General features: G+C 39.2%; 1 protein-coding gene across 1 annotated transcript in view; it reads left to right on the forward strand.

The window, feature by feature from the left end:
* LOC134869570 (ephrin type-B receptor 1-like) overlaps positions 1-27,592 on the forward strand; it is an 84,463-nt gene that overhangs the window by 37,669 nt on the left and 19,202 nt on the right. The window contains 9 exon segments of the mRNA XM_063891292.1: positions 4,107-4,262; positions 8,002-8,073; positions 8,076-8,263; positions 11,072-11,147; positions 12,425-12,549; positions 20,964-21,129; positions 21,637-21,742; positions 23,007-23,068; positions 23,173-23,370. Of these exon segments, the coding sequence (XP_063747362.1) occupies positions 4,107-4,262; positions 8,002-8,073; positions 8,076-8,263; positions 11,072-11,147; positions 12,425-12,549; positions 20,964-21,129; positions 21,637-21,742; positions 23,007-23,068; positions 23,173-23,370 (1,149 nt within the window).

A 27,592-nucleotide genomic window follows, 5' to 3' on the forward strand; every position in this document is an offset into this window, starting at 1 on the left:
TTTGTCCCTAGCACCACTGCCCCTTGGTCTGCAACTCTCCAGCGAGCCACGCTACTGGACAATGCGAGGCTTTTCGCTCCTATCCCTACTTCCCGTCACGGCCTCCCTCAGTCGCACATCCCCGCTGGGCTTCAGACGGCTGATTATGTTTTCATTCGCCACGATGCCCACAGGGGACCGCTACGCCCGCCCTACGAAGGTCCATTCCGTGTGTTGGAGACAGGGGATAAACATTTTGTGGTGGACATGGGTGGCAAACCGGAGCGACTCTCTGTTGACCGCCTCAAACCCGCTCATTTGGATGTGGCTAGGCCCATTGAATTGGCCCAGCCCCCAAGACGCGGGCGACCTCCAGGTCTGCCCCCACCCCCTGCTCCCCTCCCTCCCAAAACCCCCACACTGCATGCCCCACACCCGTGTCATGGTGAGACACCTGCCGCAGTAGTGCCTCCTCTGCCTCCTGTACGGCACAGCCGTTGTGGCCGTTTAATACGACCACCTCGCCGATGACTGTTTTTTTTTGTTTTTCTTCTTATATGGTGAATTCTGGGGGGACGTGTGTAGTGACTCTAATATACATAATTCACCTCCTTCTTAAGTGTGGTTCTACACACTGTTGTTTCATGCCTGTAAGTATGACCGTTGGTTTATGCTTAAAAGTACAACTGTAAAAAGGGATCGTGGTCCCTTTAATTAATCTGTGTTTACGATGACGTGGAGCCCCATGCTTGTTGGTTTACAGGACAGCGCCATTTTGTTTTGTTTTAACTTTGACTGTGTGATTAAACGAGACACGCATTCGTGTCCTCAACTTTAATGAACGTCTCCTGCGTTTCAATACGATCTCCACACCGGTATCAAATATTATTTAGCCCATTTAAACGGAGCATGAGTTTAATTCTGAGCACTTTTCCTAATTTTCAGCATGTACTGTCAGATAGATAGATAGCATTAATTATTGAGCTGCAATAAACTACATTTTAGCATTTAAAGCCCTACTTTTGCGGTTATTTTATTGAAAGTAACTCCAAGTAACGCAAAAGTAGTGTAACGCATTACATTTCAGAGACAGTAACAATGTAATATAACTTATTACTTTAAAAAGACAGTAATATGTATAGTATTACATTTTGGAAGTAACTTGCCCATCACTGTATAAAATACATATAATGTCACTGTTCTAGTGGTAAACACTGAGAAGTGTTTCAGAAATAATGCTTGATGTGGTTTGGAACATAATATGGGGATTACGGCAGCGTTTAGCTGAGTATCTTTCTTAGAAACTTCTCTCTTCAGCGAGAGATCATGTGCTCCAAAGGGGTGTGGCCAGCTTCAGCTCAAATTTAAAGCAACAGCCACAGAATCAGCACTTGAGGAACAGTGCTGAAATAGAGGGGTATGAGACATGGCTACAATGGGTGAGCTGTTTGGTATTTTGAGCAAAACACTTCACAGACATGTTCTGTATAGATATTGCCCTACAATATTATTGTTACAATTTAGCATAGCTAATAGAAGACCAATGGTCATGGCACACACTACCTGAGGGCTGCACTCTACTGAGAGCATGTTTCTAGTTCTCAAAGTGATGAAATGGTTACACCATGCTATCATTTGGGGCCAGCGATGTGTAAAGATGTTAAATTAGTACAACCTTGATCAAGTCCTGCTGTATGATATGAAGTGCACTTCATACCTGAGATCTTAGTCGTTTCTTCAGGCTCTGTGGTTCATGCACAATGTAATCTGCAGTAAAACACAGAGGCAACGAAAAGCATCCTCTGTTGTAGATCATGCTAGAACAAATGCATCAGCAAAAACCAAGAAATAACTGTATAACATTTCAGGACCGTGAACACAATAGAGCAATACTGCAGAAATGGTGATACTGAGAGGGAGAAATAAAAACTGCGGTTTCATTGTTCCCCTTATTCTCCTCTGATTCATTTCGGGTGTTTGAGTATCAGTTTTTTTGTTTCCCTCCCCTTTTCTTTCTGTTTGAACACAATCTGCCCAAGCCTTAAAACCTTTAGCATTTGATTAAGTGATACTCTGAGGCTCTTAACTTGCTAGCACTTTGTCTCATTTACTTATTTCACTCAATCCATGTTATCATTTGGACTCCAGTCTAAATGGACTTAGCAAATGCCTGCTTCTGCAATCCCTCCACTGCCTTCACCATAAATCTGTGTAACAAGTTTAGCATTTTGGCCTTAAAGCATCTCAAGCATCTCGGAGATAAAGTGAACTTGCATTACAGCAGAGGAAAGGAAAACAAAGTGCTAAAGGTTAATCAAAGCTGGAAGAAAGTAACCTCATTTTGTTTTTACTCAGGTTTTTGACGGAGCTTTTTGTTCTGTGACACCTCTCTGTTTCTCATTAGGCTTTTATCTTTTACTTTGAGTCCTAGTTCTGACTGTTTTGCTCTAAGCAAAAAAGCACTTATGAAATGAAATATGTGAATTGAAAGCAGGCGTTCTTCTAGAATACAAATGACTAGAAGTGGGATATACTGAAGTGAAAACTAGATTCAAACTAGATTAAATACTTTTTTTGAGGGGGCTGTCAGTCATGCAGTCAGCTATACTTGTAGTGCTGCTGTGGTGGTGGTGTTTTTGCACAATTTGGAGCTTTGGAGGGCTCCATTAATAACCCACTTGGACATTTTTAGTGGGTACTGGAGATTGTACCAACATTTCCTGGAACAGGTTATGTAATTTTAAGTACTCTACACTAAAAAAACAGGCCTATAACTGATTAGATGAACAGTTGCGTATAGCTGTCCATGAGTTTTAATTAGATCCAGCATTTTGAGAGCTTATTTAATTATTTGTAAATTATGCCACCATTTGGCTATGATTTGTTTAAAAAAGCAGCTATTCTGATCTAAAGAAATGAAGGTTAAATAAATATTCCCAGCAAACAACCAGTTTCGAAAACATCTTTGAGGTAAAACAGACATGTACTATCATACGGTGCTTATTTGGTTCAAGAGCAGTCATGATAGTATATATAGATTGAATCAAAAAACACCAGTCCTGATTCTGGTCTGTGACATTTTATCCATGAAAGTTTTAGCTTTATTGGTTTGAAAAAAGCTAACTGTAAGCAAACATACTGAAAGGTTTTTTTTTCTGTGAAAAAGAACGGTGGTATAAATGGGCAGTTTTGAGGCTGTTCAATACTAAAGACGAGTTCATTTCTGTTTTCTGTACTGGTTTATTTTGTGTAAAAGTTTCCTGAATATAACTGACTGGTTAAAAACCTTGGAAACTTGAGAGGTTATTTGTAACATATGTGTATTAAATGCACAAGAACCAGTGGAGGTAACCACAAAAGCTGAGAGAAGTGTAATTGCTTTAGAAATGGGCACTTTCGTTCCTCAAATTCAAGGCTGCAGAGGGACACATAACAAGACCAGCGGCATTGGCACTAAAAGAGCTAAAAACAAGGGCCTTCACACAGCCTTAACACTGTGGATGTGAGACAGCTGTTACCTTAATTTCAGTACAGCAGTTACACAATACCTCAGACCCCCATTATTTGGCTCCTCTTTCCCCAAGCGGACTGCACTGCAAATAATGAAAATCCAGATTCATATAAAAGCTGAATAACAAGCATGTACTGTATGCTCAGAGCAAGCCGTTCCCAGATGAATAAAATTACATTAATTGGGAACATGATCTTTAAGAATTGTTTTTATGTCACAAAGAATAACTTGGTAGATTTATGGGCAGGAACAACTGTGACCCAAATAAACAAACCAGAGAAATTAAAGTATGATCTACACTGTGGATAATCAATGTGTCACTGTAGACACAACCTGTGTTTGTCTATCTTGGTTGAACAGGATGATGTTTTGCTATTCTCAGAAAATCCCCTTCTGTGCTTTGTCAACTTTACTCTACCGGTAATAACTCCAGCGGGGCCGTATCTTTCAAAAACAAAGTCTGCCGAATGCCTTACAATCAGGACAAACAAAAGACGCACAAACAGAGCTTACATGTTGCGTTTGATTCATGTTCAGAAGGCCGACATTTGAATTTTTTTAAATGTGTGTTTTTCCCCCTCTCCTTCTCTGTCTCTGTCTCTCTCCCCCTCTTCAGCATGCCCTCAGGGCACCTTTAAGTCATTCCAGGGGGCAGGATTATGTCAGCAATGTCCACTCAACAGTCGCTCCACCATCGAGGCCGCCACCCTCTGTGGTTGCCGCAACGGATATTACCGTGGAGACATGGACAAACCAGAGGACGTGTGCACCAGTAAGTCTCTCTGTCAAACCCAAAAATATATACTCAGTAAACCTATTAGCAATGTGTGTGTAATTATGCTTTAGGACAATTTTGCTGTAACCACCAGCTGACATACAAAAACAAATCAGTGGTTGACATCCCTGACAGTCCAATTTCTCTTCATTAAATTAAAGGACAATATACTTTTGGATTTATCATTCCAACCTAATTTCATGCACCTCATTCAGATGCGAGTGTGCCGCAATGTTCCCTTCGTTGTTTGGGGATTTGGGGAACAGTAAGTAATAACACTGCCACACTCCTCAGGCTTTCCATTGAAGTGAATATGTGTTTAGTGTGTTGGAGAGGCTGTATTGCTATGCGAGGCAAGGCACCGAATTTGAAAAACACAGCCTCTCAGTTCCACTGAGAGATGGTGTAAGTAGGTTGAGACATGAATCATTTTGGACTGTCTCTGAAGCCAGTCTCAAACTGTGAAACTGTGTGTATTAGTCTGTGTACACTGTGTGTGTGGGTACATGTGTGTGCTTGTGCAAGTCCTGGTGACCTGGATACAACTTCATGTTTTTCAAAGCTAAAAAAAGCTCTGGTTCATTCATGGGCAGTTCATTATTTTACTTTCCTACATTCATGAATGAATTTGCAACATTTAGCTTGAAGAATATATAAAAAGTAACCCAAAAACAGTCTTTGCTCCAATTCACAAAATGATTGCGCTGCTCTTGCTGCTACTAAACCTAATCAAATATGACAATAAGACACTGTGTTGCTGCACCTGCAAAGGGTGAAATGGACCCCTTACTGCGCTGTCAAGCAAATAGAGTCTCAGTGCTCTTGTGCTGTTTGCACATATTAAAAGTAATATGCATACATTTGATGCAAGATTTTCCCCTTTTCATGCAAATGAGCCACATTGCAAAAACACTCAGTCACGTTTGAATTTTTCTCTCATGGGGATTTAACGAATTTCCTCACCGCATGTGATCTGAAAATGTTTTTTCTCTCTGCTATAATTCTACCTACTGTGTTCTTGCAGCAAAAGGTATCGTGAATTATTTGCCGCATGAACGATTTGAATCAAACACAAAAAAACAAATTACACGAAGCTGTATGGGAGAGTAATATAAGCGCAATACCGATTGTGATATCAGCTAGCAGGTAGTGACTGCTATCTGCCATGTCAAGGTGCTAACCCGATCTGTTCTTCAAATTCATCCATCAGTGGTGTGAATTATGATAACAAAAATGGTATGGTATGTAATGGTAATGTTTGGTCATATGTGCTGACTCATTTTCCTGCATCATCAGCGCTTATGTTTTTTTTAATCTAATATGATGGTCACAAAGAGATAACAAAGCAGTAATTGGTTTTTGGTTTCAGTTTTATCTAAAAAAGGTAAAAGTAGAATGAAACAGAGACTTGTTGTCCCATCATATTAGGTGTAAATGTTTACAGTTTGGCTTAAAAACCAAGAAAGATAAATACATATTCTATAGAGATCAGTGTTGAAAGTTCCCATCATAGTTATATAATATTCCACAGTTTGGGTTGGTTTACTTTTTGCTCACATCACAAATAACAAACTGCACTGGAAGCAAATCAAAAACAACATTTTCCAGCAACAGTGGTCCAATTGCTCGAGTTCGATTGAAATGTTCCTCTCTGAATGAGTAAGTCAAAGGCAGAGGGATAGCAACCATAGAGGCATAATCATTATTGTTGTAAAATAGTGATCAATGAAAACACCAATAGAGGCAATTTGTGGGTTAACTTTCACCCAGAAATTTCAGATCTTACGCTAAAAAAATTTTTTTTTTTGTCATCCAAACCATGTTACTGATCATAGATTGCAGATGGGAAATAAAAAAAATCTACTTTGCCAGTGAAAAGGTGTCAGGTGTCAACCTACTCAGCCTATGCAGTTTTGTAGATTACCTTGATACTTTTAATCAAAGGGTAACACATGAAATACTATGAAACCTGTGGGTTTTAACTGCAACGATAGGAGCATCAGTTTAGTTTTATTTTGTGTAATCAAATCAAATATAAAATCTGATCAGTGATATGAAAGAGTGAGTGTTCAATGTGATTAGATGGATTTTATTTTTTCGGGTATAGGTCAGATTGATACTGTGAAAGCCCCTCACAGCACAATGAGGAATGGCAGAACGGTTGTGGACTGCAGCACAGATAACGCTTCGCAGCAGTAAAAATGGACGGTTTAAAATGTGATCATAAGGCCTTTTTTGTCGTCATGCTATTCAGATCGAGTGATTATTTGTGATGATTGTTGTACGTGTATGAATGCACAGTTAGTAGGCGGGTCCTCTCTCTGCAGGCTTGTTAAATATGCTACTGAGATATTTGACTTGCTACTCTGTAGTGTGGGTCTATCACACACACACATTCATTGTATATTCCACAGGCCATCTCAGACATTTCTCATGAAACTGATATGTAACATATGCCAAGGCTGAATATGGCTTTCATTTCTTGTTCCCACTTGTCGTGCGGTTGTGTCTGTGCTGCTCTGTGTGATGTGCGTGAACAGTCGAGGATAAATGAACCCGCTAGGTTTAACCTTGTGAAAACTCTGTCTGTGTGTTTAAGACTTGCTTTAACACCCTGAAAGCCAGAGTTTCTGCTCAGATCAAAGAGATGAGTTGACAGAAACGAGAGACTGAAGCTGAGTGACTGAATGAAGAGTGACAGAATAAAAGATTCTCTGGCTGGCGGTGAGCTGTTAGGTCACCTTCTGACTGATAGAGACAGGGTTGGCTAAGTTCTCCACATCTGTAGGAGCAATACTGCAGTGTCAGTGAAGTAAAGTTATCATCCTCATAGTCTCTGTTCAGTGAACAGAAAAGTCAAGTTAACTTCTTGACAGAGCACTTACTTAAAGTCAAATTGTGATTCTTTACTTTTTCTGTGACCAATATTATGCTGCACTGTCCATACTTTATTGTAGAATATATTCCTGGCAAAATCAGCTGAAGAAAAAGTTCACAAGATGGGAAAGGACATGTTCTTTTCTGTTGATGTCACCAGAGATGAACGAGTGATCAGCTTTTTAAGATGTATCTTTTAATTTGATAGCTTATGAGTTGATAGAGCTGTGTGTGTACTGGACCTTGGTACCCGTGTTGAGGTTTTTCAATCAGGCCTAAACCCTTTTTTGTCATCCCCTGTCTCCCTCTTTAAACACTGTAACTTCAAGAGAGGGCACTGGTTGCACAAAACTATTGTAAAAAAACAAACAAAAAACAAACACTAATCCAATAGTTTCCTTACTACAATTTAAAAAATGTTTCTTTAAAAATGTAGAAAAAAACACAACAACAGGACAATCATACTCCAGTTGCTGTACCAACAATTGAATGCATAAATGTCCTGTCCCATCAGACATTGTCTTTACTGTCAGTGTGAGACTGTTTATTCTTTGTTACTGTAATACTATATCAACTACAACGTTTCCAAAAATAGCTCACACCATACAAGCACTGATTCTCTGCTATCACAACAGCTTGCTTGGCTATAAAATACCAGACATCCTGTGATAATAAAAACAATATATCCATATGTCAGACATAAGTACACCGACTAATAAAAATGCTAATTATTTTGGCAAGTGCTCACCATAATGAAGTTTGATTGCATCCAGGTGTGGAACAGTTGAGCTGGTAGATTCTGAAACAGGCGCTTCACGTGTGTATTTTCAATTCCTAACGTCCAATCATCTGTCTCTAGGTGTCCCTTCGGCTCCTCGTAACGTGGTCTCAGTCGTCAACCAGACATCGGTGGCAGTGGAGTGGCACCCACCGCGGATATCGGGCACCGTGAGGACCTGTCATATAATGTCCTGTGCCGCCGTTGCCACAGCAATGAGCGCCGAGCGTGCCAGCCATGTGACGACAACGTGGCATTTATTCCGGGCAAGCAAGGTTTAAAGGAAACGAGGGTGGAGATCAGCAAGCTGCGGGCCCATACATCGTACACCTTCGAAATTCAGGTTTGTCCATTGCGAGGAGAGAAGGGCTTTTTTAAAGCTGGAATGGAAATCTTTATTTGGAGTATCACAAGCTTAGCCTACTGTCTTTAGGCTTTAAATGTCTTGAAAGTTAACATGCATTGTCTGTGGATTCACAACAGTTGCAATGGACACCAATGGCTCTTATGAATCTCAAGAACAGTTGACAAAATGTATCAAAAAGACTTTTAAGAAAACCTTTCAAAAATCACGCTGCTAGTCTTTTGTCGATCTTGAAAATATTCATTTACAATTATAAAATTCTTCATCGTACTATTAAATACTTCATAGCCCTGAAAGCTCAAGGTTGCAATTGGCTGCAACACTCCTTGGAAAAAAATGAATACCAAACATTACAAAGCCTCATTTAAAGCCTACATAACAGATGAAGGTGGATAGTTGGATAGTTCCTTAAATTGTTCACACTACTAGTTACACAATGTTAAAGACGGTAACTTCTACAGATTGGATCGCTAGTCAAAATATGAAGATGCGCCTCTAAAACATGATAACTATATATAAAATATACTTAGTGTTAACTGGTGTGTTGTCAACTCTTGTTTTAATTTGCAAATTGCTGCCAGATATTCCCTGTGGTGTTCAAGGATACTGAGGCTGCAAATATGATTGCTGACATGGACGCTTTAATGCACAACTTCCAGTTATATCATGTTCTCTCAAACCACAAGGCCACTCCCCCCCCCCCACCCCCACCCCTTATAAAGCCCATAGCATTGTGAACCAATCATCTACCATTGGTCGCCTTTAACATCAAGGCTGGGTGTTTAAATCAAGGTCTACTGCATTGTAATTGGTAAGGTAAGGAGGTGTCTTACTTTACAAATTCAGACCTGTAACATCTAGTCTTATGACATATAGTTCATGTTTTTTTTAATATGCAGTAGTGTGGCCCAGTTGGTGAGTTGATTCATTAAGAAAATACTCTGTTTGGGGACGTATAAATCTATAATGATGTATGAATGAATGTCTAAAATACGGTCCTGATTTTGAAACTATTGATTATAATATGATGTGCTTCCTGAAGGCAGTCACCAGAAGAGAATATCCATTGAGACATCCATCCATTTCTTCCAAATGGTTACATTAAAAAAAGTTATTCTATATTGATAAAACAACTGTGTAAAATACTAGTGGTGCAATGTAAAAACATGTTTTTTTTTAATCTGGCACTGATATATTTTAAGGTAATCCTTTAGACATTAAAGGAAAGAAAAAACATCAAATGAAATGTGAAATCATAAAGGAACAACACAACATTATAGAATTAGAGCTTGGAGTAAGCCATTAAGCTATCATTAGTAATTGCCACGCCTTGGTTTAATGATTCCCGTGACTGAAGACATTGTTCCAACCGTCAAAATGATTAACTGAGCTCACGACAAACAACATGTGGCAGATAATTAGGTGGTCTTTAAAACACACTCCGAACCATTTAATTGTGTCTTTGTGTTGGTGAGATGAGAAAGACGCTGAGACAGTTTTATGAAAACATTTACAGTCATTCTACATTGAAATAAATAAAACAATAACAGGAACATAAATATAAAGTGTGGATTGCTTGTCCAAGTGTGTAAGCTAAGCAGTTTAACAGTGTTATCTTATACACAAATAATAGGTTGATATTACATGTTCCCTTATTATTATTCTAAAACTAAACTAACTACCTCTATAGTAAAATAAAAGAATAATGGATCCTCAATGGGAGAAGTTGAATTGTTTTGGCTAAAGCCTCATTTTATTAGCACTGTCTCATATTTAAGATGAATTGACATGGTTTTCCTTAAAGATTAGTCAGCGGGAAAAATTAAAGCAGTTCATTTTGAACATCAATTCACACATTTTCAACCAATTCAGGGACACATTTACAAAGGGATTGTATGGCATTTGGGGCCACTTAACCTGCACAAATAGGAAAACATGTAAATGTAATCCTTAAAGCCCCTGCTAAGGGTCAAATTCAATCCTAATTGCGTTAGCAATCAAATAGCGCCGAGATGTTCCTGTGCTATTTAAGATAACATATCTTTCTTTAAATTGCCCCTTTGTATTCAAACAAACCTTCAAGAAACCAAGCTACAGCCACACAGAGTTACAGTGAAATCATTAGCGTCTTTAGAGCGTTGATAGTAACTGAAGTCATTTAGACTATAAAGTATATATATGCCTGGACTTGTGATCAGAGCAGCAGTGATTGTAGCCGAACTCAATGTCATTTTATTTTGGAATGCAGAGACAGGATGCACAACTGTTCTACGTAACATTTTTGAGAATACATGTGTAAAAAAAAAAAAGAGACACAAAACCAAAAAAACTAAGTATTTTCCTCCATCTCCCTTTGCCAAAAAAAATGGCAAAATGTTCCTCCATCCCCCTTTTACAAAAAAATGGCAAATTGCAATCAGCAAAATGTTTCGGGCATATAGGCTCTAATGTCATGAGCGCAATATCTTTTGAGAATAGGACAGTGAGACAGGGAAGATAGCTGTGGCAAATGATTCACAATTTATCGTGCTGTCAGTGACCACAATACATTCGTTTTGAAATAGCCCCTAAGTTGTTCGATCAGCCAGTAAAATGTGTTGCTGCTGAGAAAAGAGAAACATGCTTTTGTCTACCTCCACCTAAAATCAAGGAACTATTGATTTAGGAATTACTTAGAGTAAGGATTGGTAGTTTTGCTACTGTTGTGAGATGAAAAAAAAAACAGTTACTATGGGGGTTAATGTCTATAAGATGGATAAGCTGACCATTGCACTTTTAACCCTACAGGCAGTCAACGGAGTCTCCAACAAAAGCCCTTATCCCGCCCAACAACTGTCAATCAACATTACGACCAATCAGGCGGGTGAGTGCAGAAAACTGTGTGCAAGCATCTGTGTTTGTGTGTGTAAGCATACCCTGGGGCACAGCGGATTATGCGAGGGGTGGCTAGGGGGATAAAGGAAATTGAGTTACAGCTTTTTTATTCATAAAACATGTTATAAGCTTGTCAGCTCTCCTCTCTCTGTTGCCTCTTCTCTGTCTTTCCTGCATATCCACAGCTTTCATCCTGTTTTCGTCTTTCCCTCTGCCCCTCTCTCTCTGTTCTCTTTTTCCTGTCTGTATCCCCTCTCCCTTCCCTCCTTTCTCTATCTCCCCCTCCCTCTGTCTCTCACTGTGTAATTCTCAGAGACTATAAAGTGAGCTGAGTTACAGCTCAATCAATACTTTATAGAGACAGACACAAGTGATATCTCCAGTACTACCAAATTTAGATTTAAAAGCCGCTTTGCTCCGATGGAAAACACATCATTTACCTCATCTACGGCAACTCAGGCTCATTCCTAATCGAAACATGATCCATTGTCACCCTGCTGCTTTCTGAACGCATTTGTAACTGCTGCCGGATGCAAAACTCTCTTATCCCTGAAATCTTTTAGAACTCGACAAAAACTGATTTATCTTCCGGTTTATTGCACCAGCGGGGTTTAAATTATGTAACATGTTTGAGTGTATTTCATGGGACCTGAGGATATGGAAGTGACTCTACATGTAGGGAACACTGTAAAATATAAATGTTGGCCAACCTAAAATGAGTCTTTTTAAGGTGACAGCTTACTCAAATTATGACTACAGAGGAAGTCTTTGGTTTTTGAGGTATCACAGTTTTTTTCTGAGTTTTTTGGCAGCCTATGATCCCCTTATGACTTTGTGAGATGCATGCATTCTCAATATAGCAACATCAATTTGATACTTTTACTGGGTATAGTATCAATCCTGCTTCTTCCTCTCTTCAGTGCACCCTCTCAAGTGAAGTACTGTACAAATGTGATGAAAAACAACTCATAAAAAGATCTAGGAGGCAAAACCATGAAAATATATTATAGCCAAGAGCTTCTGGTTCCTAAAATGATGGGTGAAAATGCATTGCCGACATAACTCTTGCTTCCCCATCAGTGACAAGTGCAGTAATTTGTTTTAACGAGGCCGGATGCTTAAACATTTTTCTTGCCAGGGTGTATATAATCCTCGGTCATTACATTACACACTATATTTCCATATTTATGAAGTTAAAACATGTAAGGGAAATGTTTAACTGCTAATTGATTGTGTGTACTTGTGTGTGTACGTGTTTTTTAACAGCTCCCTCTGTAGTTCCCATAATGCACCAAGTGAGTTCAACTAGTCGCAGTTTTTCGTTGTCATGGCCACCGCCCGAGCATCCCAACGGAATTATCCTCGACTACGAGATACAATACTTTGACAAGGTAAAGTGGGATGATAAATGTTTGTGTGTGTTTGTCTGTGCTTCTGTGGTGTTATGTTCACAGACAGTAATCCATTAGAGTCGATAAAAACAGGAGAATCAATATCAACTACGTCTGAGTCATCTATTATCAGGACTCAGTGATAAGCAGCAACAGTCTCACTGCTTCTTACAGAACTTTAATAAAAGAAGAACTACTGCATGCTTGATCATTTACAATATGTTGGCCCATGTTCAGGAATATGGACAATAAGTCACAACAGTTCATAAGGTCTCTAGAAACATATGGGTAAATTACCAATTAAAGAATAACAAAACATTAGGTCAGAGATAAAACATCCTAAAAACCTGCACTTTGTCATCCAGGTAATCAGACAAAGAAAGTTATTCTACTTAATAAAAAAAAAAATGGCAACCAAACTCATTGAATATTAAGCATGAGCAAGGAGATAGTTAGCTTAGCTTAGCATGAAGATTGGAACAACTAGGTCTTCTAAAATCTTCTGAGCTGCTCCTCCAAATTAAACACTATTACTTAGGTTTGTCATTGGCCAATAAATAGTGTGGCACATTACTGTCCAGTAAAAACACAACACGTTTTTGTCAACACATTGATGTCAGTTACTTAGTTTTGCGAGGTATAATTTGTTAATCAGTGAGCTTCAGACTTTCTGGTAGGCAGATGTTTTTACCTCTTGACAGAGCCAGGTTATCCAGTCTTTATGCTAAGCTAAGCTAATAGCTTTCAGACTCCACCTTCATAATGAACAATCCTGTAGAGACTTGAGAGTGGTAACAATCATCTCAGTCAACTCTAAGCAAAATAAGCAAATGTGTATTTTTCCCAAAAATAAATACTCTAGGCCAATGAGATCAAAGTAACACAATTTAAAATGTAATGAAAGCATTTTTTTCATTGATAAAATAACCCTAATATGTGCGGAATAATACTGCAATGCAAAGGCATGCAAGACTAATTTTAGGTTTTACCTGACGGCACAACTGGAGATGACCTAATTTGAATAACTCAGTGTGTGGGAGTTATTCTCACTTGTTTTGCTTCCTTCAGAAACACGAATCAGGTTATCATGTTGTGAGATATGTGTTCATCTACTTATATAACTGAACTAAAATGATCACCTTAAAACAGCAATGTCCACTGTAAGACCTTTGTGGTGTGGTTTGGCTTGTGGGTTGTAAAATGTATCCATTTACAGCAATGTCTTTAAAAATAATAATACAAATCATTCAATATTGTATAACAAGAGGAATATTAAAAGACGGTGGAAGGCAGACACCTGTCAACATGCTGAGATTTATAATTGCTGTTATTGATGTATTTTTCTCTCCCACTTGCACTCTATAGCAATGAAAGTGTTGGGTCCATGCTTCATTTTTATACAATATCCTTTCCTAATAAGTCTCCATTGATCTTAGAGTCACAAATTCATATCTCATGGGGCCTGTCGTAACACTGACAGTCTTTCACTGTGACGGAGTGCCTCTCTTTGTTCTAGCACACATCAATTGTTGTACTCATGTAGAAAACAAAGCATCTATTCATTAATAAGTGGTCAGTGATATTCTCTCAAACGGTAAGCCTACATCACTTCAACTAAATTATGAAAGAAAGGTTTAATGATTTATTGTATCCTACAAAGCTGTGTATCTTTCTTCGATGAACAACTGATGTAGTGTAAGGGGCCACAGTTTCATGAGCTGTATGACGCAAAATGGAATCTAATTATGGTCTGTGGGCTCTGGAAGATCCAATTGCTACCTTGAAATTGGTCAAGCAACTCATATTGTATGTGTAGTACCGGCAACGTATCACTTTTATATTTCTAAAAGAAAAAAAGGTTGGATAATAATGGACAGTGATTTAGAAAAACCTAATTTGGACCAACAACACAACGTTCCCCTGTTACCGTGACTGCTTTAATGTTTTAGAGCCATATCCAGGATATGTATGTTCATTTTTTCATTATATCATGAGACAGTTTTTCACCATAGGCTCTTTGTGGTTTGTTTGTGGACTGTTGCCACTAAGATTGCTGCACTGTTTGTTCAGAGGAATGATAGAGATTCATCTCCTGTGCTTACTGTTGATCTCAGCTTGGTCTCTCAATCTTTAACAAAAGTCACATCACAGACCGCCTTTTAATTGAAACCTTCATTAGTAAAGACCAGATTCTTTCCTCCCAAATAAATGGACTCACCATCCATTCATCAAGGCTTGCATGAAGAAGATGGTGTTTCTCTTATCTTTGCCATTGCCAATAAGCAAAAGATGAACTCACAGACATCAAATGTGCTTATTGAGAAATGCTATTATGTCCTTAAACCAAACTTTTGGGAACTTTGCTACATACTTTGCACTTTGAGTTAGATTCTATGATAATAATCTAAGGAAAAACTCTCAAGAGAAACTTCTTGAAGCACCTCAAGCCAGCTGAGATATGATCTTTCTAGCGTTTTCTGGTTCTACCTTAGGGTCTCCTACTAAGCTAGTTTGACATGCCTAGAAATCTTCCAAAATGATGCACCCAGGAATCATCCTTATCAGATGCCCAAACCACCTCAACCGGCTCCTTTTTATGCAAAGAAGCAGCAGATCTCCCTCCAGATGTTTTACCCTATTGCATGGGCTTGTTTTCAGTGTTTTGCAAAAGAGATCAAAGAGTGAATATGATGATAAAATGTCACTCTCACTCTCAAATCTTGCTGTGTATGTCAACATCTTGAGAGCACTGGAAGCTCTTTTTTTCTCCCTAGCTGAATCACTTGAAGACGAATGAAAAAAAAAACACCAATTTACTCCCTATTGTGGATGCTCCTGAAATCAAAATTTCCACTCCTCTGCTCTGTAAAGAAGTCTGTCCGACCGAAGCAATTTAAACTTCCAGCTGCCCTGTAGTGGACATTGTCCTTACTAGTGTGTACCAGCAGATTGAAGGTACAAAACACTTCACTGCCAGAGTCCAATTATCAAACTATCCGGCACAAAGAAAGTCAAATCCAGGTCAACAATAAGTGCCTCTGATTCAGGGTCGAAACGTGGAGGAGCTGATTGCTTCCTCCTCAAAGACTGCTGCTCCGGGACAGAGAAACACTCCATAGAGAGGACAAACTGGGGCTGCATATCTTGTCTTCTTTGTAATTGAGTCAGAGGAAAGCAATGTATTTGGAGCTTGAAAGTTAAATTAAAGCTTATTTATCACCCAAAGCTAAGCAAATCTTTTCTGTAGCAGAGCCAACGGCTGCGTAAACAGATGAACTTTCACTGCAGACCGATTTAAAAACAAAGAGCAAAGCACCTACAAGTGTTTGTGTGAGATACTGTACACCAAAAAGAACAACATGCCCCCTCATCCACAGCCCACATTTGATTTCCTGCCATTTATCTTTTCTTTTTTTTTAAATAGAAGAAAATTGTTTTGGGCATTCTTTGGGACACCACTGCTAGTCTCTGCCCTTATTCCTTTCTGTCTTTCTAATACATACTGGCAGTGAGTTGGTGCCTCCATAACTCAATAAAATACAGAGATAAAATCACAACTACAAACTGTAAAGGCTCAGGACTATTCACAACTGGCTCTCTTTTATCTTTTTTTTCCAGTTAAAACACTCCAAAATTGTAGAGTCCAATTAATCTGCAGCACACTATATGGATATAATGTCACTATGTTGTGAAAGGGAAGAGGAAGTGTGTTTTGTTTTTATTATTTTTGTTTCTTCTCTTGGTTAATTGGGTGTACTAAAGTACTAATATTTGTAATCCTGTAATTAAACTAAACACAGCCCTGACACAACTGTTCATTTTATTAATGTACGTTTTGCATGTATGTTTTTATTCTTTTGATCATTTTTCAACTTTAAATGAAATAAAATAGAAAAATGTGTATGCTAAACAAGAAGTATAATTTGGTATCCTACGAAAGTGACATTCTTATTCCATTGCAATTTTGTTACATATTATATTCAATGTTTTTTACATTCCTATCTTAGTCTCACATTCTGAAATGCTACTAAAAGGATCATCTCAGATTCACTGTCAAAGTTTTAGCATAATGAAAGCTGAGTTGTAACTTTCCTCATTCCTGTTTTTATTCATGAGATAGTATTCAAAATATATTTTGCAGTGAAATGCATGAGTGATTTTTTTATGTTCATGGGAAAAACATTGCAGATTCAACTGTGCAGTACTCATGTTGACTGTCTGCAGCACATAAAAACAGCAGTGCTGTTGTTTACTGAAGTGCTTAACATCTATCTTTTTTTTCCTCCTGAAAACAAACCTCTTTTGTGGTCCTGCAAACAGTGAATGACCTCTCTTAGAGTAATGTGAGTCCTACCAACTGTTTTGGTGTTTTCTGTCCATGTACACTATAGGCTGTAGATCAGAAAATGCTTATATGAAACACTTAGCTGTTAGTTTAAAAAACATAATTTCGACATGAAATGTATGTATACAGGAGAGACGCTCCCTAAATGTGTAGGAGAGGATGAACAGTATTGTAGGAAATCACCTGGAAAACTCATGAAAAAATAATAGATGTAGCAGGTTACAGGGTAATAATGTGACAGAAAAATCCTTTCAATACCATTACATCTCAAGAAGCAGGGTGCTGCACCTGGAGGTGGGGGGGGGGGGGTTACTTTCCATAGTTTGGTTATAAGCAAAGATCCATCAAAGGATGGAGAAAAGCAGAGGGAAAAAGATTCTTGCAGCTCGGAGAGCAATTATAGTGAGTTAGAGTTAGAGTAGAGGACAGAGTGTGAAGAGCTGCACTCGCTGAGACATGCACTGTCGCTGCAGTCTGACTGTCACTGATAAAAACTTTCTTTGTCAAAATCAGGGCAACGGCTTTACTCTAAGTTGGCCTCATATGCTGCTGCCTTTGCTTTAAAATTATTTAACATGGAAGCCAATTAAGACCCAGAATTAAAAGCTGGTCGTTATACAATTTTTCATTGTTTCTCCTTCTCATTCTTCTACCTTGATATACATCAAAAGAAATTCTTCATTTTTCACTGAAGACAAGCCAACAAAAATCAAGTGACTCATTTTAGCTCATGGCTTCAAGTGAAGAAGTCCTCGGGGAGCAGTTTGATAAGCCTGGAGAGAGGACAAGTTTTTCTTACCAGACAGCTGAACTGTACCGCCATTTCTCCACCTTCCTTCCCTCCATCTACTCCCTCCCTCTCCTCCTCCCCTCGTAGTGACTCTATAGATAATGAGGTCTTAATGTTGTAAATTTGATATGGCACAGGGAGGCAGGATTTTCCCCCAATACTTATCTCTGACTTCCAGACCTTCCCAGATGGGCTGCCCCCTAACCTTCTCACTGTGGCAAGCATAGGGCCCCCCTCCATCCAACTGCACACACACACTTTCACATCTAAACCCCACCACAACACACTACCCCCATTTCTTCCAAGTATAACCCTATTATTCTCTCCCAGGTATTAACACAGCTCTGTATCAGTCCATGTGTTGTATTGTGAAATAATAGCCTCATGATGTAAAATACAGTGCATCAAAGAAGTGTGTGTACACAGGAATACCACTAGTACATGATATAAGACATCTTATTTCATAACAGTGCCCATAAAGATAGCCAGCAGCGACAAATAGAGGTTCAAGAAGATCAAAGATTTACAATGATAACATTAATAAAAAAGACAATCATGGTTAACCCATTTTTATTCATGTGCATGTCCTTCTTTGATAACCCCTCTTCTTCCCTTTTTCCATCCTTACTCTTCACTTTCTTCTCGCTCTTTTCCCTCCTGAACTGTTTTCTCATCATCGTCCTGATCTCTCTTCCTCTCCTCTTCGCTCTGCTGTCCAGCCCTCCACCTCTTTCAACCTCAAAGCATGAATCCCTCCCCCGTCCTTTCAAGCCATCCCCACACCATATCTGTCATTCCCTCTGGACTATTTCGATATTGCCGCAGTAAAAACCTTCTTATCTTAAAGAAATGGGGTAGAGGAAGCATTGAAGGACAGCATAGAAAGATAGAGGTATAAGGTTGAAGCTTTGCCTGATTCACCTCAGGAGCAGCAAGAGGCCCAGATGCTCTGCTAGATCTTACTCTGAGGACAATAACTAATTAACTCCATTATCACTCAGTCATTTGAAGGAGATGGATGAAAGAACTGGTCAAAGAACACTGTTTTACAAAATATGGGGAAAGTTATACTACTGTACAAAAATACTGAAAAACCTTTTCATTTTTAAACTATTATGGTGTCTTGCATTTCAAATACACTGCCCGGCCCAATAAATTGGATTTAACTAAGCAAATAGGTAAGAGCCTCCCATTGGATAATTACTGCATGGGTGATTATGTTTCAGCTGGCAACAAGTTATTTAACCCTAACTGATGCAGTGAGTAGCTTCTCATTTGTTAAACAGTCATGTCAAAAGACATATCCTGTGGCCGTGGAAAAGATGTTAAGGTCAAAGGGTCAAATTATTGGCATGCAATCAAGCAGAGAAAACATCTAAGGAGATTACTGAAACTATTAAAATCGGGTTAAGAACTGTCCAACGCATTATAAAAACTGGAAGGACAGTGGGGAAACGTCACCTTCCAGGAAGGAATGTGGTCTGAAAGTCATCGTGAACGGCGATCACTTAAACGTTTGGTGAAATCAAATCGTAGAAAAACACCAGAACTAACGGCTATGTTTAATAGTGAAAGTAAGAGCATTTCCACACGCACAATGCGAAGGGAACTCAAGGGATTGGGACTAAACAGCTGTGTAGCCGTAAGAAAACCACATGTCGGTGAGGCTAATCGGAACAAACTGCTTCAATTTGATAGGGAGCATAAAGATTGGACTCTGGAGCAATGGAAGAAGGTCATGTGGTCTGATGAGTCCAGATTTACCCTGTTCCAGAGTGATGGGCGCATCAGGGTAGGAAAAGAGGCGGCTGAAGTGATGCACCCATCATGCCTAGTGCCTACTGTACAAGCCTGTGGGGGGCAGTGCTATGATCTGGGGTTGCTGCAGTTGGTCTGGTCTAGGTTCAGCAACGCTATGTGCCCAAAGAATGGGGTCAGCTGACTACCTGAATATACTGAATGACCAGGTTATTCAATCAATGGATTTTTTCTTCCCTGATTGCACGGGCATGTTCCAAGATGACAATGCCAGGATCCATCGGGCTCAAATTGTGAAAGAGTGGTTCAGGGAGACATCATTTCCACACATGGATTGGCCACCACAGAGTCCAGACCTGAACCTGATTGAGAATCTTTGGGATGTGCTGGAGAAGACTTTGCGCAGTGGTCCAAATCTCCCGTCGTCCATACAAGATCTTGGCAAAAATTAATGCAACTCTGGACAGAAATAAATGTTGTGACATTGCAGAGGTTTGTGGAAACGATGCCACAGCGAATGCGTGCCGTAATCAAAGCTAAAGGCGGTCCAACGAATATTAGAGTGCATGACCTTTTTTTTGGCCAGGCAGTGTAGTTTTGGTTTTATGTTCCCGACTTTGAATTCTGCACTTTTGTCTTTTCCTCAGTCACCACTCTGGCTAAATGGAGTACATTGATTTTTGTTTGTGGTGCACAAACCTTAAACAATGTAACATGTAATGGCAATGTGTCTTTCCAGAAACAGTGACCCTGTTTCCTCTGTAGAACTAACTTTCACCAGTTTTAATAGAGACAATATATTCAGAAGATTCTACTTCCAATCACATCTGTTTACATCTAGGCCTGAGGATGTTCTATCTAGACAACATTTTGTCTGTCAGCTAAAAGATCAAATTAACAGCAGGCGAAAAAGTATTCTTGCTTTTTTCATTAAGTAGTTTTACTTGTCACCTTACTGCTGAGATATAAAGGTCTACTCCTGTCTGTGTCAGTACACGTTTTCTGTTTTTCTGTTAGGTGAGTTAACAAACCTCTGACCACGTCTATCAATGATGCTAGTCTGGATGTGGTGAAAACTACAACAGAGTTGATACTATAAAACAGCAAGGACAAAAAAAGCTGCTTTTTTAAAAACGTGTATAGATTATAAGAGTAAGGCATTTCCAGTTACAGTTTCCATTGTTTTTCTTGCTGTAGGAAGTAGTTCCAATAAAATACATTCTTACAAAGGGGCTGAGTGGATAACTCTTGGACAGTGCTTCTGGAAAACACATTCTATTCTTTGAAAAAAACTCAATTTGATTCACCTCCATGTGTTCCTATCCCAATTTTGACCCATTTTTCTGTAGGACTATTTTAGAAAAAGTCTTTAGTATTTTTATGTATTCCAGCCATTTTCAGTGTGACAAACCAACAGAAGAACAGATTGGAAATTGGAACTGGATCTGTGACTGTAGAAGTGTTATTGCCTGTCTTGTCTCGCTGTGAAACATATTAATCTTTTTCAATGCTTCCTTTCAGTCCCTGTCCTCGGTTCTGAACAGTTCAGTGGTCCAGACCAAAATTCCCAATGTTGTTCTGGAGGGTCTGAGGCCAGGGACCGGATACGTGGTCCAGGTGCGGGCCCGCACTGTGGCTGGCTATGGTGCCTACAGCAAGGAGATGCTCTTCCAAACACTCACCGACGGTAAGTGGGTGGGCGCCTGGAGTGTGTCGGGGTGGAGGTTGAGATGTGGGGGTGTCAGTAGGGGTTTGTGGCGGAGAGAAAACAGAGCAGGACTGAGAGGGGGATGTGAGACGTTTAGCAAGAGCAGTATCTCCCTGGGACGTAATTGCATTCAGCTCTAGTGTGTGTGTGTGTGTGTGTGTGTGTGTGTGTGTGTGTGTGTGTGTGTGTGTGTGTGTGTGTGTGTGTGTGTGTGTGTGTGTGTGTGTGTGTGTGTGTGTGTGTGTGTGTGTGTGTGTGTGTGTGTGTGTGTGTGTGTGTGTGTGTGTGTGTGTGTGTGTGTGTGTGTGTGTGCGTGCGTGCGTGCGTGCGTGCGTGCGTGCGTGCGTGCGTGCGTGCGTGCGTGCGTGCGTGCGTGCGTGCGTGCGTGCATTACCTTACAGTCTTGTAAAGCAAGCCTTTAAATGATGTGACGACAAGAGAAACTGTATTATTCTAAAATAAAATGATGTGTGTGTTTTTTGGCAGATGAGTATAAGTCTGAGCTTGGACAGCAGCTCTCCCTGATTGCAGGCTCTTTAGTTGGTGGAGTGTGTATCGTATCATTGGTAGCAATTGGCATCATCTGTACCAGGTAACACACACTCACACACACATACACACACACAGATACACATGCTGCATTCACGTGTTTGCCTGTTACACACTTAACATAATTGTAATTGTTCTATCAAAATGTCCCTGAGCAATGTAATACATATGTATGGACTTGATAGGATTTAATAGCAATACAGTACAATTGTTTTTCAATGTGTGAAAAACAAATCATTGAAAAGAATAGGGGTGACGACCAGACTATGAACAGTGTAAACACTCGGTATCCCAACCATTTATTGGCCCTTTTTCACAGAAAACATGTTGATTGCCATGTAGGAAAAGCCATTACAGTGTGACCAAGCATACGCAGTTCGGGACCCTGAAGCGGTAGCAGCTAAATTGGATTGCAAACCAAGTTAATTTAGAATTGTGAGGATGATTCCTTATTTGAATATTATGTTATACATATTGGCATGGGATAATGACTGAGCCACATGATGAGATTTACAGGTAGTAAATGAACATTGAGTTGAGAATTGTATTGTATTTATCACATCTTTTTCCCAAAGTCAAGAATGACCTTCCACATAAATCATGTATCAGGTTTGGTCTGGTGTGTTTGATCAGCTTGTTGTTACAGTAAATGACTTACACTGAGGAATTCAGTTTTACATCATTTTTACATCAAGTATTCATAGACTAGATTTGCCTTTAGTGCAACCAAATGCAGCTTCATACTGTATTCCACTCATTAAATAGTACTGTTATAGTAGATTTGACTTAAAATGTAGGAGGTAATGCATAAGAAATGGCACTTTTTGGAAAAAGTGTTTCTTTATGTCCATTTTTTAATGATTTGTAGATAACAAAATTCCAAATGTATGGCCAATGGTTTCTAAGTAGATCACACATTTCTGAAATGCTTCAAAGTGTCTGTGACCCCATGACCTGCCACAAACACAAGTGTCAAACTCTCTCTGCTTTATGCGGATGATCTATTGTGAAGATCAGTTGACATCTAAAAAAAAACACAGTGCATTTCTTTGGTTCCAGTCCTCAGATGAAAGCACGGGACAAGAGCTGACAACGCAGAACAGTAACAAGCAACAACATATAAATGCATTCCTGAAAGTCATTTTCCTTGTCTTAAGCAGATTTATTTTGACATAAAGGAAGACTATATTTTTTAACCCCATCTCAGCTGAAGAGAAGACAACCAATTATATTTGTAACTTTTTTAACTTTTTTGCAACATTTCTTTTCAATTCCCCAAAACCTCTCTCTTTTATTCCTGTCTGCAGGAGGCGGCAGTTGAAGGAGAGTGTGTACGGTGACAAGCTGCAGCAGTACAACGCAGGAGGAGGTACGACCAGTGCTGACACTTTAATGAGCTTCCGCTTTAAATATGCTTACACACCAAACTTCCAAAACAGTGTTTATATTTGTACTCTCTTATTTTCTCCTCAGAGGTGACTCTGAGGCCGGACATGTTCAGCGGAACAACCCCCACTGTGACCTTTCCCACACTGTCTGAAGGTCATAGTTCACCAGGGGTCAAGATTTACATTGACCCCTTCACCTATGAGGACCCTAACGAGGCAGTTAGAGAATTCGCCAAGGAAATCGACCCCTCCTGTGTGAAAATTGAGGAAGTCATCGGATCAGGTAGAGATTTTCATAGTTCTTTCACCCACTCTAACTCTCATGTAGTTCCTGTAAGAGATAAAAGATAAACTCAACAAAACCCCAGTAAATTCATATCCATGAGTATTTCAATGTGTTTCAAATATTACTGTTCGTTCATTCTATTTGTTCACAGCTTAAGATAAAATGAGAAAATAAAATACAGTCCATATTCATACCGCTTTGAAGGGAACGTTAGAAAAGTAAACCTTGGTTTCCTCTAATGAGACCAACTGTCACTTGAAACAGCGGTAACTCTACAGTAAATGAATGAATTTATTCAACGTTTGTGTCAATGAGAAAGATCTTGAAAAAGTGCTATTCCAATTTATTATTTTGCTTTATTTTTTTCCTTTGAAGTCAGGAGAGATGTTTTATTCATTCTCCAAACTTTCACAGGAATAAATTAAAATGGTCTTCGTGCATTCTCTTTGGCTTTCTGAGCTGAACTGTAAAAATGCTGTGTGATGTTTGGCAAATAGAGTAAAGTTGGATGTGAAATGGAGTCCCAGAGCATCCTCTGAAACGTTTTTAAGGGGGCACTGGTTTTGCTATCGGTTGGAAAATGGAAAAAAGGATGAAAACAAGAAGGGCACTCTGAAAGCTTGTTGGTCATACCGTAGGTTAAAATAATGTGTATATCCTCCCATTGATTCAGTTCCGAAACAACTTTTTTATATTATTCTTCTTTCCAAGGTCTGCACTTGTTATATAATCCTGCTAGCAAACAAACAAACAAATGAAACATAATGTCTTTGGTGGAGATAATAAGAAACCAAAAACAAGGATACATTTTACAGCTGCTAAAATCTATGCAACATCTTCAATCATTTCACTTAAGATTTATTGTCTCCAAGGGGTCCAAGTCAGATGCTAAACACACACCCTTTTTAGCATAACATTCATTAAAAACGTAATAAATACATAAAACATCAAGAACAAATATGTACAACATATGCTAAAACCTGGCAAACAAGGTCATAAATACAGTATGATCACAAAATGCAGTGTTCCTCCATTCAAACCAGGGGTGCCTGCACGCATCCTCACCCAATCAGTTTTAGTGGTGGTGAAAGAAACAACTTCTCAGATAAATCTAACTTTTTTTCAATATTTAATTTGCATTGTGCCTTAAAACTTGGGAAGACAGAATGCTGGCGAATATTATTAAGCTCTGCGTGTGATATTTATACTTAATGTGTATTCTTGCATCGAATATGTGATAACATATTCAAGGTCTTAAAGTCATAGGCCATTTATCAATCATTTCCATGTTACATTTTGAACTCTTGCATGCAGCTCAAGGCCATTCACTAGAGGGGCAAAGTCACTGAACTTCCTCACGGCACACTGACACTCCGAAAGGCCACGGCTGACTGTCAGTACTTTTTTTACAGACTTCATTTACAATATTAAACTAAGTTGGGACCTGCATTGGGACCTACTCTTGTAGACCTCTCCTTGTGTCAAAATCTATTCTATTATTATTCTAGTTTGTATTTCACTCATATGGAACATGTTCTTTTAGTACATTTAGTTTTTTAAATAGATACAATTACCATATACAGCTCCAGAGACCACTCCAAATTTTTCTTAAATCTGTATCTCTACATGTATGGCAGCCTGAAGTATATCTTGTAGCGATGTTTGTGAAGATGATGAAGAAGTCTCCGGAGACACCAGCTTGTATATAATAAGGTTTATTACAACAGCATAGTATCAGACACCAACACGGGCGATGTGAGCTTCCCAGGGCCAAATGTGGAAGTCTCCCTGAACAGTCTTTGTGCATACACTTTATAGGAGAAATATGGGTGTGTGTGTGTGTATGTCAAATTGGATGTTCCATGAGGATGTGTACCCAAATAAGGTGAACTATACGTTCGTAGAGCATGTCTTGCGGGTACCCATATACGGTGAGATATACGTTAGTCTTTGCCTTGCTCATCCCTGGAGGTCTTCTGACGTAGTCCAGAGGTTTGTTACACAACCTCCTGTTGTACCACATCACTCTCTGCACTCTCTACGACCTCAGGGAGTAAACAACTGTATCTGAACTGATTAACTATACCACCTAGGCCCTAACTTTTTATGCCCCACTCGGTGACTTAGGACATTTTTAACGTATTCCAGATGTTGTTTTTCACTCTTCTTTCAACCAACCTTCCTCTGACCTCAGGGAGTATCTGCCCTGATATATCTCCAGATTTAATACACCACAAGCCATTCCAGTGTCTGTTGAAATTGTCAGTAGTTTATAAAATACAATAAAAAATAATAATAACACACTATGCAGTAAATAATTAAAATCCTGCAGCGTCCCTGCTCAAGAAGGCACATGTACAGGCCGTCTGAAGTCTGCCAGTGAACATCTGAATGATTCAGAGAAGGCTAATGAGAAGATGATGTGGTCAGATGAGACCAAAATCAAGATCTTAGGTATCAACATCGACATGTCGCGTTTGGAGGAAGAGAAATGCTGACTATTCCCCAAGAACACCATCCCCAGCTTCAAGCATGAGGTGGAAACATGATGCTTTCGGGGGCTTTCTCTGCTAAGGGGACAGGGCGATTCACCGCATCGAGGGGAGGATGGAGGGGGACATGTTTTGCAGGTCTCTCTTGGAAAAGAGATTTTAATCTCAATGAGACTTACCTTGTTAAATAAAGGATATATAAAAATACTTATTTCCCCCAATTAAATGCAAATTAATTTATATCTTTATTTCAGGATTTCTTTTGGGGGATTTGTCTGTCTGTCACTGTGAAAATAAACCTAACATAAAAATTACAGACTGTTCAGTTCTTTGTAAGTGGGTAAACTAACTAAATTTGGCAGGGGATCAAATACTTATTTCCTCCACTGTATATATTCACGTACAGAAAAATAGTAATAGTTACCACAGTATAAGATAGAGGAAATGTATGTGTGTATTTCCATATTGTCCGACCCCAATGTCACCATCTTTCTGCAATGCGTTCATATTTTAGAATAGGTTACCAGCATGCTTTGTCGTATGATAAACAATAGTTAATGGTCTTGTGAAGATCATTTTGAATAATAAGGGATATGTGAGTCATATCTTAAACCATAATAGATGTAGGAAAGCTTTAACTGTAAATGTTATCCCCCAATTACTGTATAACTTTTTTTTTGTGCTTTGGACCAAAATCAACCAAATGGCCATGGCGCTTGGGCTGGTAAAGGTCACTAAACAGATTCAGATCCTCACCGCTGAGAGTAAGAGCTTTGGTCTGTTGAGCCACTCTGAGAGGCTTTCCGTAATCCCTCCGTTTCGCGCTTTATTTCTCTCAGGGAAAGGTTTCTCACCTCAGCCAGAGGTAAAAGAGGAGGGATGAAAACGATGGGGTGGGAGAGAAAAATGTGAGCCTGGCTGATATGTGATGTGGTCGGAGCTTGAGCCCTTAAACATTTGAATCTCTCTCCTTTTGCTGCGATAGAAAGTAAAAATGTAACCACAGTTCAGCTTTCCTCTATTAGACTTCCTCCTTTTTGTTTAACTTTCTCTATTTCTTTGATACTTCTTCCTATCGTTATCTCTCTCCGTGTAATTCAGCCCCTCTGGAGTTTTACAGTTTGTTTGCGTATAGAGAAATGCTAAAACAAAGAACCAAGGGGGAACAACACATTGAGGAGGGAAGATAAAAGAATAGATCACCCTAAGGAGATGATAAAAATAACTCACCTCACTCCCTCCTCCTCTACCTCTTTTCCACTTCCCTTATTACTATCATTCACATTGTAAGAACTGCGATTCATCAAAAAGCACTTTATTTAAATCCTGAAACGCTTTAATTAACCATATAAAGGATCAATGTAGTGTACCTGACAGGCCTGTTTATTAACTTACAGTACAGTGTATAACATTTTGGAATAAAACAAATGACTTTTTTCTAATTCTCATTTTCTCCTCAACCAACTCAGTGAGGTTTCACCTTAAAATGCCTTTTTATTTTTCCTGTTTTCATTCCTCGACTCTTTCATTTCTACATTTCTTATTCCCGACACCCTCTCTTTCTATTCTCCTTCCTTTTCTTCCCTCGTTCCATCTCTACTTCAGCTCTGTTTTAATGAGCGGTGAGATGTGGAGCAGAGATCACAGTGAGACAGGACGACACAGCCTGTCATCCAATTCCCATCACTCATCCATTATTCACACATGATTTATATCTCTGAGATGGG

Source organism: Eleginops maclovinus, chromosome 9, assembly GCF_036324505.1.
Source record: "Eleginops maclovinus isolate JMC-PN-2008 ecotype Puerto Natales chromosome 9, JC_Emac_rtc_rv5, whole genome shotgun sequence".
NCBI classification, from domain to species: domain Eukaryota; kingdom Metazoa; phylum Chordata; class Actinopteri; order Perciformes; family Eleginopidae; genus Eleginops; species Eleginops maclovinus.